This window comes from Microcebus murinus, chromosome 12, assembly GCF_040939455.1.
Source record: "Microcebus murinus isolate Inina chromosome 12, M.murinus_Inina_mat1.0, whole genome shotgun sequence".
NCBI classification, from domain to species: Eukaryota; Metazoa; Chordata; class Mammalia; order Primates; family Cheirogaleidae; genus Microcebus; species Microcebus murinus.
The window spans coordinates 77404432-77420510 of record NC_134115.1 but is presented as its reverse complement, the minus strand read 5'-3'; the positions used below and the strand labels follow the sequence as shown (position 1 = coordinate 77420510).

General features: G+C 46.1%; 1 protein-coding gene and 1 long non-coding RNA gene across 4 annotated transcripts in view; one reads left to right on the top strand and one right to left on the bottom strand.

Annotated features, from left to right (window-relative positions):
• The window catches only part of ASTN2 (astrotactin 2), an 852746-nt gene that overhangs the window by 105410 nt on the left and 731257 nt on the right, over nucleotides 1-16079 (top strand). For all 3 annotated transcript variants that reach the window (XM_012768786.3, XM_012768785.2, XM_012768780.2), the window contains exon 2: nucleotides 12035-12222. In XM_012768786.3, coding sequence (XP_012624240.1) covers nucleotides 12035-12222 — 188 coding nt within the window. The remainder of the gene's footprint in view (nucleotides 1-12034; nucleotides 12223-16079) is intronic.
• Nucleotides 638-5166, bottom strand: LOC142874307 (uncharacterized). Its single transcript, XR_012922131.1, has 3 exons — nucleotides 5092-5166; nucleotides 4082-4190; nucleotides 638-726 (listed from the first exon to the last, which is right to left on the bottom strand). It is a non-coding gene; the product is annotated as an uncharacterized LOC142874307 (long non-coding RNA).

The following is a 16079-nucleotide window of genomic DNA, read 5'->3' as shown; positions in this document are numbered from 1 at the left end:
TTATTTATTTATTTATTTATTTATTTATTTATTTATTTATATTTTTTAAGAGACGGCCTGTTGCTCTGTCATCTAGGCTGGAGTGCAGTGGCACAGTCATGGCTCACCGTAACCTTGAACTCCTAGGCTCAAGTGATCCTCCCACCTCAGCCTCCAGAGTAGCTAGGATTACAGGTGTGTGCCACCATGCCTGGCTAAGTTGTTTTTTTTTTTTTTTTTAGAGACAGGGTCTCACTATGTCTTGAGGTTGGTCTGCAACTCCTGGACTGAAGTGATCCTCCCACCTTGACCTCCCAAAGTGCAAGGGTTACAAGCATAAATGACTGTGCCTGGCCTTGGGCAGTGGTTCTAATGATCTTGGCTGATCTCTGTGGGCCTCCTCTTTGTCTGTGGTCAGCAGGCAGGTTTGCTGGTGGCAGGATGACCAAGGGTCCCCTCTCTCACGTATTCTGTGGTTAGCAGCAGGCTCTGTCTTGGGCAGGACACGCAAATGGGCCATCCTTCTCTCACCACCCATCAGATTAGCCTGGGCTGCTACACATGGCAGTCGCAGGGCTCCCACGAGCAGCAGGAGAGGGCAAGCCCCGTACACCAACGCTGTTATAGTCTCTGCACGTGTCACTTTTGACATTGTCCGTCGGCTAAAGAAAGTCATGCAGCCAGCTGTGATTCCAGGCAAGGAGAAATAGACTCACTTGATGGGAAGATCTGCAGTATCACATTACACTGGTTTAGATGGAAGGAGAAAGAGTTGTTACCTGTTTATTCTACTTAATAGCTGAGTTCTGAAGATTAAGAGGTAGGCAGGCAAAAAAGTGAGAACAGAGGACAGTGAACAAGGGAGCTATGAGCATAAAGGCAGGGGAGCGTGGAGGAAATGATGCCACTGAAGAGGGAGAAAAGGCACAGGTGTGCTCGGTCGTCATGGTTTGGCCGTATTAAATGCCATTTGGTCCAGATCAGTGCTGTTTTGATAGATATGGGGGGCTATGGGGTTGGGGGTGGAGTTGAGGGTGGGGGACAGGTGAAATCCCATATGCTTAGACCCACTGTGGCGTCTCAGTCTCTCTGAGTACCTTTCCCAGCCACTGTACCTCAGTATTCCAATCTGTGAAGTTGGAATCAGGTGTCTCACCCACCCTGTCCTCTTCGCTTGGGCTTCAGTCAGTCGTATTTGTCAAACTTCTGCTGTTGCAGAAAATGCTGAGCTCCCAAAAGGAGACAGGAGGTAACAGCTATTCCTGGTCCAGAGACTCTCATGCCCTGGTAAGGGCAATGGGAATTAGGGATGGGTGAGGTCTGTGGACCAAGGAAGGGAGTGGAAACCTGCCGGTGGAGCTTAGAGCTCAGAGGAGGGAGAGGGCATTTCAGCTGAGCCCTTCAGCTGGGTTTTGAAGGGTGGGTAATGTCTGGGTATGCAGTAGATGAGACTAGGACATTTCAGGCAGGTGGCACAGTATGGACAAAGATTAGGAGACAGGGGTGCTGCTTGGGGCCGGTGGACTGTGGTATGGTGCCCAGAGCTAATGGGTTTGGGCCAGTGTCTCATACCCGGGATGGATTCATCTTGTAAAAGTATTCTTCCAAGTCCTGCCCCTCCCACCGTTGTACAAATAGCTGGTGGAGTCGGCATCAGGTGAGTTCACTCTCTTAGTCTCTGTTCGGTTGCTGGTTTTTGCAGGTTTCATTTTTCCTCCCTTGCGCTCTGCACTGCATGGTGCCATGCTCTCCTGACTCATCACATTTTTTACCTGCCACGTCTGAGCTCATGCATGTGGCTTTCAGATGCTGATCCCTCTGGGCTAGGGTGACAGGGTGGGGGATTGACAAGGCAGACATAAGGAGCCCTCTTGGCAGCATCTTCAGGAGAGGCTGAGGGAGCCCTGGCATGAGGGAATTTTACCATCCCTCATCCCTCGTGCTGCTTAATCACTGTTAGGTGTCAGGGAGGTTCTACTTCTTTCCTGTGTGAATTCTTATCTTTAATAGTGAGTTAGGAAGAACACTGGATTATGAGGCTATGTGACTTAAGGCAAGTTGCTTACCCTGTCTGATCCTTATTTGCCAGATCAGTAAAATGGGTGGGCTAGATCACTGATCTCCATCCCTTTACCTTCTCTTTTGGTGATGATTTTCCAGGATTCCAGGTCATTGCTACAGGGATGGCTTTAAGGGTAGGAGGGGACTGGGAGGACCAGGCAGAAGGGTCCCAGAGACTGTTTCCAAGTGAGGTAGGGAGTTTTATCTATGTGACCTCCGTCTCCTTTTTCTTCATATTTGATTCTGTCACACCACATCCCACTGCTCTCAAAACAACCCTGTTCTTCCCGCCTTGCCAGTGGTGGCATGGAAGAGAGTGACTAGAAGACAGACAACTAACTGGGAATATTCACATGCTAAACGCTGTTCTAGGCTCCTTCCAACACTTTACCTCCCCTGGTTCTCGTGGCAATCATAAGAGATTGGTTTTATGGCTCCCATTCTTCTGTACCAGGCCAGCAAGGCACAGAGAGGTGAACTTAACTTGTTAAAGGTCAACCCAGTGAAGTACAGGAAGGAGTAAAGTGATCTTAAACACTCATTGGCCATAAGACAGAATGCTTAATAAGGCTCTCTCCCAGGAGATATTTGCATCTTCAAAGCCCTAGCAAATGATTTTATAAGGCTGAAACGTATGGGGAGAGCTTCTAAATGCTCCAGGAGGATGCCTGTCCTGGTGCTTAGCATATCACCCTCCCCATCCCCCACCCACCTCCCGGCGTGGACTTGATCCCTGGATCTCTTTACTCAAATGTGCCAGTGCCCCTCTTCTCAGCCCAGGTAGGACAGCATAAAGCTCTGAAATCAGGAAACCAGGACTTGAATTTATGTTCTGCCACTTATTGGATGGAAAATTGGGGGAAGGTCTAGTCCCTTTTGGGGCCTCAGATGTCTGCGATGAAAAAAAAAAAAGGGTGTTCTACTGTTGACTTTACTTATGTGGGTTCCCTATGAGGGCTTAATTAGACAGCGAATCAAAGCCCCTAGCCAGGCGTCCTCAAACTACAGCCTGTGGGCCACATGCGGCCCGCCAAGGACATTCATCCGGCCTGCCTGGTGTCTTTGTCGCCGCTGCCTGTCCTGCTTAGCAGCCTACTTGTCCCGGGCCCACAGTGCGCATGTGTGAAATGTGCACTGCACTCTCCAGTGGCCCTCCAATGGTCTGAGGGACAGTGAACTGGCCCCCTGTTTAAAAAGTTTGAGGACCCCTGCCCTAGCCTGAAAGCCACTTTGTCAACACATAGGTATTGACAAAGGTTAGCTCCTGTCCCCATTCTTTGGGTGCCCTCTCTCTGTCCATTACATGGGTGAGACAGAGAAAAAAAAGGGGAAGAGAAGAAAAAATTAATTGACTCTTGGGATACATTTACAAAAAAAAAAGAAAAAAAAAAAAAAAGAAGGAAGGAAGGAAGAAACAGCAAGCACACAGAGAAACCAAGGGGGTATAGTGAAGCTAAATGACAAAGAAAGACCAAGCGAAAAAAACGCAGTAAGGAGGGAGGGAAGTGGTTTGGGAGAGAATAACTAGGAGTAATGAGAATCAATTCCAGAACCCTCCATCTACTTCCAAATCTAATCTGAAATGATATGCTTTTCTCCCTTGCCAATATGTCTTAATTCTTCTCTTCCCCTCCCTTATTTAACTGGGTATAACTGTATTATTTATCTCCACCGAGCAGCTTGGGAAAACAGTTTTGTGTAGCTGATGCAGTTCCCAAAGGAGGTGGAAATGGGCAGACTGGAGGCGGAGGCAGAGATGAGCGCTGACAGCTGGGTGTGCGGGGAGGGTGTCGGAGGCACCTCTGGGACACTCTTCTCCAACTGTGCTGCAGGGTCTCAGCTGTGTCACGCCCCACCCCCCCGCCTCTCCAACTTCTATCCCCACAGGTGACCTCACAAACCCAGCACATCATTGGCATCATCCTATGGCTCTTTAACCTGGCCTGACAGCAGGATCTCTTAGAATTATGAAATGTCCAGATTATAGACTCTCCCTGCTTGCCTTGTCCAAACCCCTGATAAATGAGGAGCATTAACTCACCTCGCACATGTGTTCCTATAGCAAGCTCTGCATCCTGTTTTGTGGCCACTACTGCATGCATGTTGCCCTTGTTGATCTTCCTTTTTCTGCTTTTCTAGATTGCAGCTTTCTTGAGGACAAGAGATTCAGGAAATGTGTGTTGAGTGATGCATTTATTCAACAACTAAATGCATTCAGCAAACAAATATTTATTGCATGCCTACTGCAAGCTAAGTACCTAGGCAGACATAGTCTTCTGCTGTGAATGAATGATCACATGAATGAGGAAACTGATGCAGGCGGGCATGCTTGCTACTGCTTAGTGTGAACCAAGGAATATCCAGCCTAGATTGGAAAGACACAGTCAAATCGATCTTTTCTTCCAATCTATCCCTAGGACCTAGCACTATGCCTGGCACATTTTAGATAGTCAATAAAATAATTTATGGGAGGTATATTGTTGGATGAAGTATATCGTTGGATGATTGCTTGCTTTCAGGACTAACTGCAGGACTTTGCATATTTCCAAGCATTTTGCTATGCATACCCTCATTCTCTCTCAGTTCTGCATTAGTTGTCATGTATATTTGATGCGACCGTAACCCCAATTTTACAAAGAAAGAAAGAAAATTATAGAGGCTCTGTGAATTTTTTTTCTCTGGTAAACTGGTCAGGTAGTATAGAGGAATTACACAAATATAAGATTATGACTTGAAATGCAGTGTTCTTTTAACTTACCCAGGATGTTTGATTAGGTTAGAATGACTGGGATACATCCATTCATCCTTCCTCCCATCAGCCTGTCCATCTTGTCATTTATTTTATGGTATGTACAGAGCTTTATTAGCCTCTGAATTGGGGCTTGGTCTGATTGCATGAAGGAGCCCTAAGTGGGAGCTGGCACTTACTATTTTGCCAGGAGATGGTGCAAGGGCAAGAGTTGCTAGCCCCCTTTTAATTTCCCCCTCTAGAGACTCAATAAACCAGTCTTTCTCTGTAGTGATGATCCTCCGTATTTTCTACTGCCTTACCCCCACTGCATCCCTTTGTATCCCAAATGCAACTCTCCTGCCTTCTGGTCCTTGTGCCATTCCTCAACCCGAAGTGCTTTCTGCCCCATGGACATTTGCTGAAATCTTGCCCATCCTTTAAGACTGCTCCACAAAGACTTTCTAGATCCAGCCAGAAGTAATCTCCTCTCCTCTAAGCTTCCTACTTAGGTTTGTAGCTATTTATAGCAGGCCTTTTCTCAGCCCTTTGGACAGAGCTCCTGAGGACACAAGTCCCTGAATGCCAGATCTCAGAAAAGATGGGTTGACTAAAGGAATCTTTAAAATAAGTGTGTATTTGCATCTGCTACAGAGGTAATATATGGTCAATGCAGAAAATGTAGAAAACACTGAATCAGAATATGATTAAAATCACCTGTGATCACATCATTTAGTGAGTATCATTCTTGATGTTTCAGTGTATCTCTTTCCAGCTGTATATACACACCCTGCTGTCTAAACAGAATCGTGTGATTATCTATTTTCTCTATAAACTTCTTCTCTCTCACTTCGTGAAAGTGTAAGCTCCTTAAAAGTTAACACTTTCTTTCTCTTCATTTGCATTCTCCAGGATGTCTAAATTTGAGCTGGATGTTAGATAAATTTATGAGGAGTGCTATATGGGAATCAAGCCATCATTGATACCCTGAGTTGCCATCCCTTCTCTCTGCCCTCTGGGAGTTCTCATCTAAATTCAGATATAGAGACAACTCAGTTCAACTTACAAAGTGTTTATGGAACCCCTACTTTGTGTTCAGCCACTGTGCCAGGCTCTAGGCTACACACATGACATGTCCCTGCACTAGAATCCAGTAAGGGAAGTCAGTTGTGTAAGGAGATCATATATAAATAAATATGTATACACACACACACACACACACATATCTACCAAGATGGTGGTAAAATAGGGTGCTATCACTGTGTATATAAAGTAATATTTAACAAATGTAACTGTGAAGTGCTTAACAAGTATCACGACCATGCAAAGAGCTAATTTGTTTCTTTTATCTCATTTGATTCCAAAAGCGACCCTATAAGGCAGGTGTTACTATTATCTTCATTTGGTAGATAGGGAAACTGAGGCAGAAAGGAGTTAAAAGTTTCTCCAAAAACACACAGAATGAACACAGGGCAGCTAGGATTTAAATTCGAACAGTTGTTCTCCAGACCCTGTGATCTTACGCCGCATGTACTATTCCTCCATATGGGAGTGTTGAGAGCACTGAGCTCAAACACGTGCCACAGAAGACTTGCAGAGCAGGGTCGAAAAAGCATCTTTAAAGACACTGAATTAGGAAGCAGGAATACCAGTTAAGGGGCCTACTGAATAGTCTCCATTTGCTACTTGAGATTCGCTCTGTACCTTTTTCCACTCTGCTGCACACCCTGGAAGGCTGGCCTGTGTGATCTGCTTCACTTAAGCACCATTAGGTGTTTGGCTGAAGTCGACCCATGCAAGACACCTGCAAGACATTGACAGGTGGAAGGAGAGTGAGGTTGGGGCCTTTATTTCCTTGACTGCCCCCATCCTGGGCCATGCATTGGCAGTGGCTGGGTTATCATATCTAAGGCTCCAGCTCCTTCCTATCTGGCAGCTATGTGACAGCGCTTTCCTGTAGCTATGGCTCTTTCAAGGTTTAATAAACCCCGCTCCTTGCTTCTTCAGGCCTAGTTCCTTGCTGTCACCAACCTTGGAATGCTTCATTGTCCATCATTGGTTTGCCTGAACTCTGCTCAAGCCTTTAAAGCCATTAAATACTTCTCAGTGTCCTTACAGAGTATGTCTTCTCTTTTCTGATGAGACCCTGACTGATACAGAACCATTTTCAATACGCAGTAGCTTATGAGAGAAATGATAAGGGTTTGCATTAATTAACCATCATGGAGATGAACAAGAGCTTTGAGTATTTGAGATTATTTCCCAGGCCTGCTCAGCGGGACTTGCTGTGCGATGACCACCTGTAGAGGCTGGAACTGCTAGTGGCAAGGTTGATTGAAGTCAACATCACTACCTCACCCAACTCTTTCTGCTTAGGCAGTGAGTTCATCTCATATAATGTCTCCTTCCCCCCCCAGCCAGGCAAAGACCATTTACAAGCTCATTGGAAGCTCTCTCTGGGCTTCTGTGAATAATCTGCTGGCGAGTCAGCTGGTGCTATAGAATCGGAAGGTGGGTTAGTTAGCCACTTGGGAGATGTTACCAAGGTGGCTGGTGATCAGAGAGCTGCTTATTTTCATAATGACCTTCAGGAATTAAATAGAAATACAATGAATGTCATAGATTAGGAAGAACAAGCCGATTAAAAGCACAACATGCCTTTGAGATTTTGTATTTCTTTTCCAGGAGACTGAATGGCATCAGTGGTCTACCCAGAATCACTGATGAAGGCTGATCCTCTCACTTGGCTTTCACTGGGGTGGTTGAGGGGATTTGAGCCTGTTGAATATTTCACGAGTTACAGCCCATGGGGGGAGAGCAGAGAAAGGTGCAAAAGCAATTCCTATGTTTCTTTATGATTCCAATATAAAACCAAGCTTACCGGGGTGGGAGTAGGCAGGCAGTGGAGTCAGCCTGCTGCCGGAAGGCATGGTGCACCAATTCTCCCACTTTAATATCTGCTGTTTCATTTTATATTCATCATGTCAGCATAATCTGCCTTTATGGGAATCGTCTTGGTTCCCGACCAAATGCGTTTAGTCCCCCTTTTGCTTTAAGTTTGATTGTAATGTGACTTGAAGACTTCAATGAAATGTTTATATGGAAGGAGTAGGGGAAGAGAAAGGGGAAAATGCAGTTGGAAAATCAATCAGTAGGGAATTTCAAGAGCTGGTTTTGGTCATGCTACTATTTTCTTTAACCTGTTTTTAATGGACACAGGACTGGCTCTCGAATCAAATGTACTCCGCTGGTTCCCTACTGCATGTGGAAATAAAATATGCACTCTGTCACCAAGCATTCAAAGCCCTTAACTCTGCATCTGAACTGCATTTCCAACCTGACGCTCCACTACACTCCTCCCTGCACATGCAGCTCTGCCAGTCTTTTGCCACTGAGATACCCAGTCAATCTCTATGCCTCCTCTTCTCATTGGAAGGACACTAACATGTCCATCCTCTGCAATGCTCATATCACCACATTTTAGAAACAGTTCTTGGCCTGCAAGCGAGGAGGGTCTTTTCCCACACTTTGAGTTCCTAATAGATCTTAACTTATTCCTTTTTTAATTCTCTGGTAACATTTAACACTTTTCAAATTCTACTTTTTACTACCTTCACCATCTTATTACAGATGTGTATAAGTACATGTGTGTATATGTATGTGTGTACACGCACACATTTCAACAATTCACTATTTATTGAGCACTTATTATATGCCAAGCACTTTTCAAAGTGCTTTAGAGATAACAGGAAATAAGACATGCAAGGTTCCTGCTCTCCTCGAGAGACAGGCAGCAAACACATATTCAAGACAATGTATAAAGAAATGTCTAATAGTGAGAAGCGCTATAAAAAGTTTAGTAAAGAGGATTTAATAGACTTTGGAGGTGTGTGGAAAGGAATACTTTAGCTAGAGTGGACAGGCACTGATTTCTGAGCAGGTATATTTTGGGTTGAGAGGCAGACACTGAGAAGAAGCCAGCCTGCAAGCTCTCTGGGGAAAGTTCTAGGCAGATTAGACAGAAGGGACTTCTGCCCTGAGACAAGAGGGAGGCTGGGCTGTTTAAGGACCAGCTGGAAGTCCTGTAGGACTGGAGCAAGTCATGAAGGGATGGTGGCAGGAGACAGGCCAGATAATGCACGATTCTCTAGGCCACAGAAAATGGAGAATGTGCTCCTGTGTGGGGACTCCAGTGACATGCGGTGAGGCAGCAGCAGGCTGGGTAGAATTTCTTCTGCCAAAGGTCTGTGAGCTCTCTGGAGGCAAGATTATGTCTCGTTTAACTCCGTATTCTGAGCTACTAAACTGCCTGGAATTGAGTAGGTGCTTAGTAAGTATGTTGAATGAATAAATAAATGCATGAATAAATGAATGGATGGATGAATGAATGATCAAGGCCTTCTGTGTCTGCTAAAGAAAGCAGTTTTCTCTTTGACATCTTACGTCTCCCTCCTTCCTCCAACAACAGTTTCTTTTCTTTGTAATAGAGTAAGTCCAGAGCTATTCTCTGTGATTCAATATTTACTGTGTTTCACACACTGTTATTATCATTTAACGTTTACTGTCTGCTGACGGTGCACTCGTTGCAGTAGCAAACAAAGAGCTCAATCTAGTTTGGGTTCATGGGCTAATATAGTCAAGGAAAAGGAGATGTTGTAAGTGCAACTGGCGTGGTAGAGCTCTGTGTGGACTGGAGACCCACTGGGTCCAGCTGGGTATGTATTCAACAGGGAACTTAAACAAGTCACTAACCTGTGACCCTTTGCTTCCCAATCTGAAGAAGCCTCTTTAATGGTGGGGTTTCAGGCACAGGCTGATGGGAACACTAGGAGGAAAGAGCTCAGATTTCTGCCAGTGTCCCTCTGCTTCCTCTGTCTCCGTCTGTGCCAGGCTGTGTCAATCAGAGGTGGCCTACCTTGGAGCTTTCTTCTGGTGCCATTCCAGGGACTCAGCACATTATGTGCCTGCCCAGCCAGCAGCACACAGAGCTGCTGAATTAGAACCCACTATTTCTAGTAGCAACTGTCAGCCCTCGGTTCCCCGGGCCTCTGGTTTTGGGCTTTGATGCACCAAGAGAAAAATGAGCGAGGTGCTGAGCCAGGCCGTTTATCATAATGTCTTCACCTCGCCTTGGCCCAGCTGGCTGGCAGCCCAGAGAAGCTACTGCCAAGGCCTCAGCTGCAGAGGCTGGGAGGTGGGGTGCTGGGGGAAGCAGATCCCCCCAGCCTGGGAGAGAAGAAGGTGCTGGGAAGACACCTGCTTCACAGACTGGTCACCTAGCCAATGTTCTCCCGCTGGGCACCACAGTGGACCGTTTGGGGCCCATGTTCTAAGAGCTGATGAAACTTTGTGATTCTCTCCAGCCCTGTTTAACTCTTTGAGCAGCAAGGGAAGCCCAGGTATGTGTCCACCTGGACTAATAACTTACTATGTTCTGGCCGCTTTGTCTTTTACTTGGAGGTAGGAGGCCATGAGAGGACAGAGAGCTATATGAGATGACTTCTGCTGTGGCAGGACTCATTGGGATCCTGGTTAGGAATGGCCAGAGGGGCAAGGGTGGAAGGAGAGAAGCCCCTTGCAGCAAACCAGGTGAGATAAGCTTGGGATGTTGGCCCAAGTGGCTGAAGTAGAGGTGCAGAAAAGGACTGAGTTTTAGACAATTTTTGAAGGATTTCCTGATGAACTGGCTGTGGAGTGGGAGAGAAGGCAAGCAGTTAAGGATGGCTCAAGGATTTTTTTTCTCCCAGAGCATCTGAAGGGTGAATTAGATCCTGTCCCTATTAATAATAATGTTGATAATAATAAATGAATAGCTAACTTAAAAATTCATAGCCAACTTTTTTAAAGCATATACCAAGAGCCAGATACTCTTCTCCTAAGGATTTTTTATTGTGAGCCTTAAAATGCAAGAGTCTATTGGGAATGGACAATATCAAAAAATTCGATGGAATTTAGCGGGCAGGTATTATCTCCTCATCTCTTCAAGGTGACTCTTTTTCATTCATTTCACCAGATGTGACAGGGGCTGCAGTGGGACATGGGGAGAGATGACTGGGTAAGGAGAAGTTCTAACTCAGCTTGCCCATCAGTCCTCCCCAAGGGTGTGTGTGAATGCACTCGTGGTCTTCGGGGACTTCAGGAATTCAGTCTCAAGATTACTTCTGTGTCTTGGGATGGGGATCTAAAGTTCCAAGCCTTAGATGCTGCTAAGGCTACTTGTCTCCTGTTGTAACTCTAATTTGAGTGCAGACCTCCGTAATTCTCCAAGAATCCACTACCCTCCCCTTTTATTCATAGGATGCACTGATAGGCCTTGTCCTAGGACATTTCCATGGGCTCATCCCTTTAGGAGAAGGTACTATGGAAAGACTGTATCATCCCAGTGTGGTGACACTTCTGGCACCTTATGCTATCACCCTTCTTACCTAATAGGAGACTATTGGTATGATAGTCTTGATTATAATTATTATTTCAATGATAATTATTTCAAAACTGTATTTATAGAGGGAAGAACAGCATAGAGATCAGAGATAGAAACTTCAAGTCAGGAGATCTGACTTTATAATTTATGAGAAAGTCCTAACTCCCCACTGGTTGTATGAGAACGTTGGGATGGGGCAGTGGCTTTTCAAGTATTTTTAAGTCATGGAATCCTTTGTGCCAACGTTCTCTTTCTTGAGAGTGCATTATGTATACTACAAAAAAAAAAAAAAAAGGAGCTTCGCTCGTTGAAGCAGGAGAAACAGGCTCAGAACAACCCTCTTGTCCAGCTCCGATCCTGTGCCGGTTGACACTGAGGTACCTGTGCTGAGATGCTGCTCTTGGGCCTTTTCAGCTCTGAGGTTCTGCCATGATGAGTACTTCCAGCTCCGCTTCTAGAGAATTCACACTCTAAACTCTGACTCCTCTCACAGATTTCTTCCCTCCTCCTCCTCCTAGTTCCAGAGCCTCAGGAGGATGGAAGCATTTTCACCCTTAGTTTCATTCCCCTGTTGTCGTAGAACGAATTGCCTTATCATGTGCAGTGCTTGTAAAAGGGCCCCCAACAGACCTGAGTTCAAACCCTGCCTCTGCTGTCTGTTACTTGGGGTGAGTCTTGGTCACAGTTGACCCATCTATATGGAGGCGACGATCCCCTGCCGGTAGACTTGATGTGAGCACGAAGTAGCTGCCTTCTGAGAGCCTGAGTATGCACGGCTTGTTTCCTCTCCGGAGCTCCGAGCCCAGGCACGCAGCTCACCCGGCGCCTTGGGTCTTGTCTTGCAGAGATGTCTGGCACGGCGGCGGACATCTCCCTGGTGCACTGGAGACAGCAGTGGCTGGAGAACGGCACCCTGTACTTCCACGTCTCCATGAGCAGCTCTGGGCAGCTGGCCCGGGCCACCGCCCCCACGCTCCAGGAGCCCTCGGAGATTGTCGAAGAGCAGATGCACATCCTCCACGTCTCTGTGATGGTGAGTGCGTGGGGCTGGGGCGGGGGCTGGGAGGGCAGTGAGGTGGAGAGACGCAGGGAGGCGGGAATTGTCAGGAGATGGAGGGAGAGAGCCAAGTGCAAGAGGTTAGAATGATAAACACCAAATCAGATGGACTCCGTGGTGTCTCTCGGACTGACGCCTACCCGTCCATCATCTGTCAGCTGTGACAAACTAATTGTGCTTCGGAGAAGAAAATAAAGGGTCTCCAACTCCTCGGCCTTTTGGCTGACATCTCTGGGAAGAGCTGTTTAACATCTGTCACGTGCTTGGCCTGCTTCGCTGAGGGCTGAGGTTCAGTGCTCCAAAGTACAACTGGCCATTCCAAGAATGACTGAACAAGCAAATTGGGATAAAACTGGAATGGGCTGCCCTTTCCCCAGTGCCCATGATGAGTCAGGTGCTTTAACCCTCACAACGGCCACGTGGCAACCCCTGGAGCCCAGCTGGACATAGCCAGCACAGTGGTCCACAGAAGCCCTCCACTACCCTCACCTTATGACCGTGTATACCATGGCAAAGGGACAAAAAACTTACCCTAAGTCTGCACAGCTGATAAGAGACAGAGCTGCTCTTGGGGATTCAAATCCAAGTGTGTCTGGCTACCAAGCCTGAACTATGTCCTGTGCATCCTGTTTTCTCTCAAGAATTTTTTGAGTATTTACCATGTGTCAAGCACTGTGCTAAGCACACTTATAGGAAATATCTCATTGAACTCTTGTTAAGAATGCACAAAGCCCGGCACATCACCTGCACAGTAGAGATGAAGTTTTGGGCACAGCGAGGTGATGTGGACATCCGGCTCTGTTGGCCCCATGACATGGAACTCTCTGAGGCTACTGCCTCCACTGAGAGGGTTACCAGGGCTGACATCACCTGAGTGGTAGTCTAAAAGGTATAGTAGGCTCATGTTGATGATTTCTTTAAAAAGCTATAATTAAAGGCTTTTGCATAGTAGATTAAAAAAAAAACTCAGAATATAAATCCAGTATACAGAAAGTACAAGGTCTAATGGGCTCATGACAAGATCTGATAATAGCGACACTTGACATCTACCTGGTGCTTGGCACTCCTCAGAGCCACTCTTACCTTATTTCCTCCATTGCTTCTTTAGTGCAGCTCTTCCAGATGCATGAGGTTAGGAAATGGTACCCCCAAGCTATGCATGAAGAGCGTATGGCTGAGAGGGGTGAAATGATGGGTATAAGGCCACTCAACAAAGCCGAGCTACCCTCCACCTCTCATTTCTTCCTTCTGTTTACCACACAGCAATATTTGTCAAGACTCTATAGTGGAGCAGACCTTGGTTTTAGTCTCTTTTCCTTGATCCTCTTCAACTAACACTGTGCATTAGACATTCTGATTAGGGCTGAGTAAGATCTCAGAGGTTTTCTCTTTTTGGAGAAATGCACACACACACACACACACGCACCCCAGCCAGACAGCAGCGTTAATTTTGGACCTTACACATGCTGATCACATGGAGGAACAAATCAAGGCCTTTGTGTTATTCATGGAATGAGTGTGATAGACTTTTTCCACATATATATATTTAGCAAATGATGTGGGCACATGCCAAACAAGTGGGTGCCTGCATGCTAATTTTGGGGTGCAAATTTGTGAGCCTCATCTTAGGGTACTTGCTGAGTTCCTCACGGGGCATGGGACACCACCTGGTGTTAGGCAGGGCCGAGGGGGTGTGACTGCTCTTCTTCCTTTGATGTTAGAGAGCGAAACTCAGTTTTGACTAATATTTATTAATCGTTTTCTGTGTTGCAGCACAGCATTTTCTTGCATATATCCTTCCCGTAACCCAGTAACCTAGATATTATGATCTCAATTATAAATGAGCCTCAAATTTGCCTTTTCTGCCTCGGGGCTCAGTGTTAATCTCACTAAATCAGACTTCCTCCCCAGGACTGTAGGTGTTCCTCACCTTTCCCTTTTGCTCAGTGAGTTCAGTGTGGAAAGAATAACTCACTAAGACCTAGATGTCACTGAGCTGCCCTGAAATTCAGGATTCGGCTGGCAGAGTAGGGAACGTGGAAGTTGCACCCTGCAGACTCTCCCTGTCCACGGGCCAAAGTGGCCTGAGGCTGCCACCTTTTGGTCCACCAGTCTTTCCCCCATTCAGGGCTTTGCCATCTGGATCTTTCCTGTCCCCTCCCTGTCCTTAAAAGATAAGAGTCATGTCCAGGAGATGCTGAACTCCAAGGTGTCACTGGAATCCCAATCCTCTCAGAGGTGGGTCACACCTTCAAGGACACTGCCCACTCTCTGAGGTAAGGAGAAAAGGTGACAGGCACTCAGAACCTGAGGCCCTGGGTGGGAAGTGCCCCACTGGCACATAACTCTCTCAGGGATTTGGGGCAAAGTATTTAACCTCTGTGCCTCATTTTTCTCATCTCTAAAATGATGGTTATACAAATACTTATCCTGCAGATACATAAAGCCCTTGGGTCAAAGGAGCTGGGCACCTAAGAGCATTTGCTTTTATTATTAGAGCACTTCTGTTGAAAAGTTAGAGAGGTATGCTGACTTATCATCCCCTCCCATTTCATAGGTGGGTAAACTGAGTTGTAAGGCAGGCTAGCACTTGCCTGGGATCCCTCAGCCAGTCAGCAGGGGTTGGCCTAGAGGCTGACCACCCCATCCCTGTTGTTCTGGCCACAGACAGTTCAGCAAGAACAGGAAGGTTTGCTTTTCCCTACCACAAGCATCTACTCAAAATGGCATTCAGGGTGGCTGGGATCTATCTCTCCATTTCACAGAGGAGAAATCTGAGACTCAGTGTGTTTAATTGACTTGCCTATGGCTAACAGAAAGGCAGGTCAGGGACCAGGCTTTTCCTGAGATTCCAAAATTGTGTCACATGGCTACTCATGAAACCATGGCTCTGACGCTGTTTGGATGTCGTATTGTTTTCATCTTAGGTGATGATATGAGATGGTTTGTGATGGAACCCAAAGCACTCAGCTAGATCTCAAAGAAGTCTGGAGGCCAGAGTCTGTGATCTTTATTCCTTTTTCTCTGCATAAATATTCTGCCCACCCATGCAGGGAAGCCAGCTCCCACTCAGCCACTGGAACCTACTACAGGCCATGCCTGCTGGGGTGGAACTAGCATGCTCTGTAGGCTTGTTAAGGCCTGATTCAAGCATCCACCTTGTTCTAGAAGGTTGTTTCACCTGAATATTAATATCCCAAAGGGTGATGCAGGGAGGAGGTACTCAGTGAATCTGGTCCAGAAAAAGAGGATAGACTTCATCTCGTCTCGTCCTCTGCTCCAGCTTCAGCTAACCCTGACAAGCTGCACACCCTCCTCTGCCCTGCAGGTGGCGCCCTGTAGAGAAGAAAGCAGGACTTTGGAATTCAGCAGACCTGCCTCTGAACTCATCTTTCTGACTTCTTGATACTTTTACTTTGTGTGAGGCCCTTCATGTTTATGAGCCTCAGTTTCCTTATCTGTGAAACAAACTCTGTGAGATTGATAATACCAATCTCACAGTTTTTTTTTTTGAAAGAATGAAAGAAATATGTGAATAGCACCTAATATCCAGGCTAGCACATTGTGAGTACACAGTAACAGTGGCTATTAATATTATCATTGCAATGACATTTCAAGGACTCCAAAGTAGGAGCAAGAAGACATTGAGTTTAGTCTTATTTTTGCTGCTATTTTGCTGTTTGAGCTAGAGAAATAATTATGATACCTGGCATTTTTTTGAGTAATTATGATATGCTAGGCAATGTTCCAAATTTTGTTTTACATGCATTGTCACATTTAATCCTCTCAACAAATCTTAAGGTGGATACTATCCCTTAGATGAGGAACCTGAA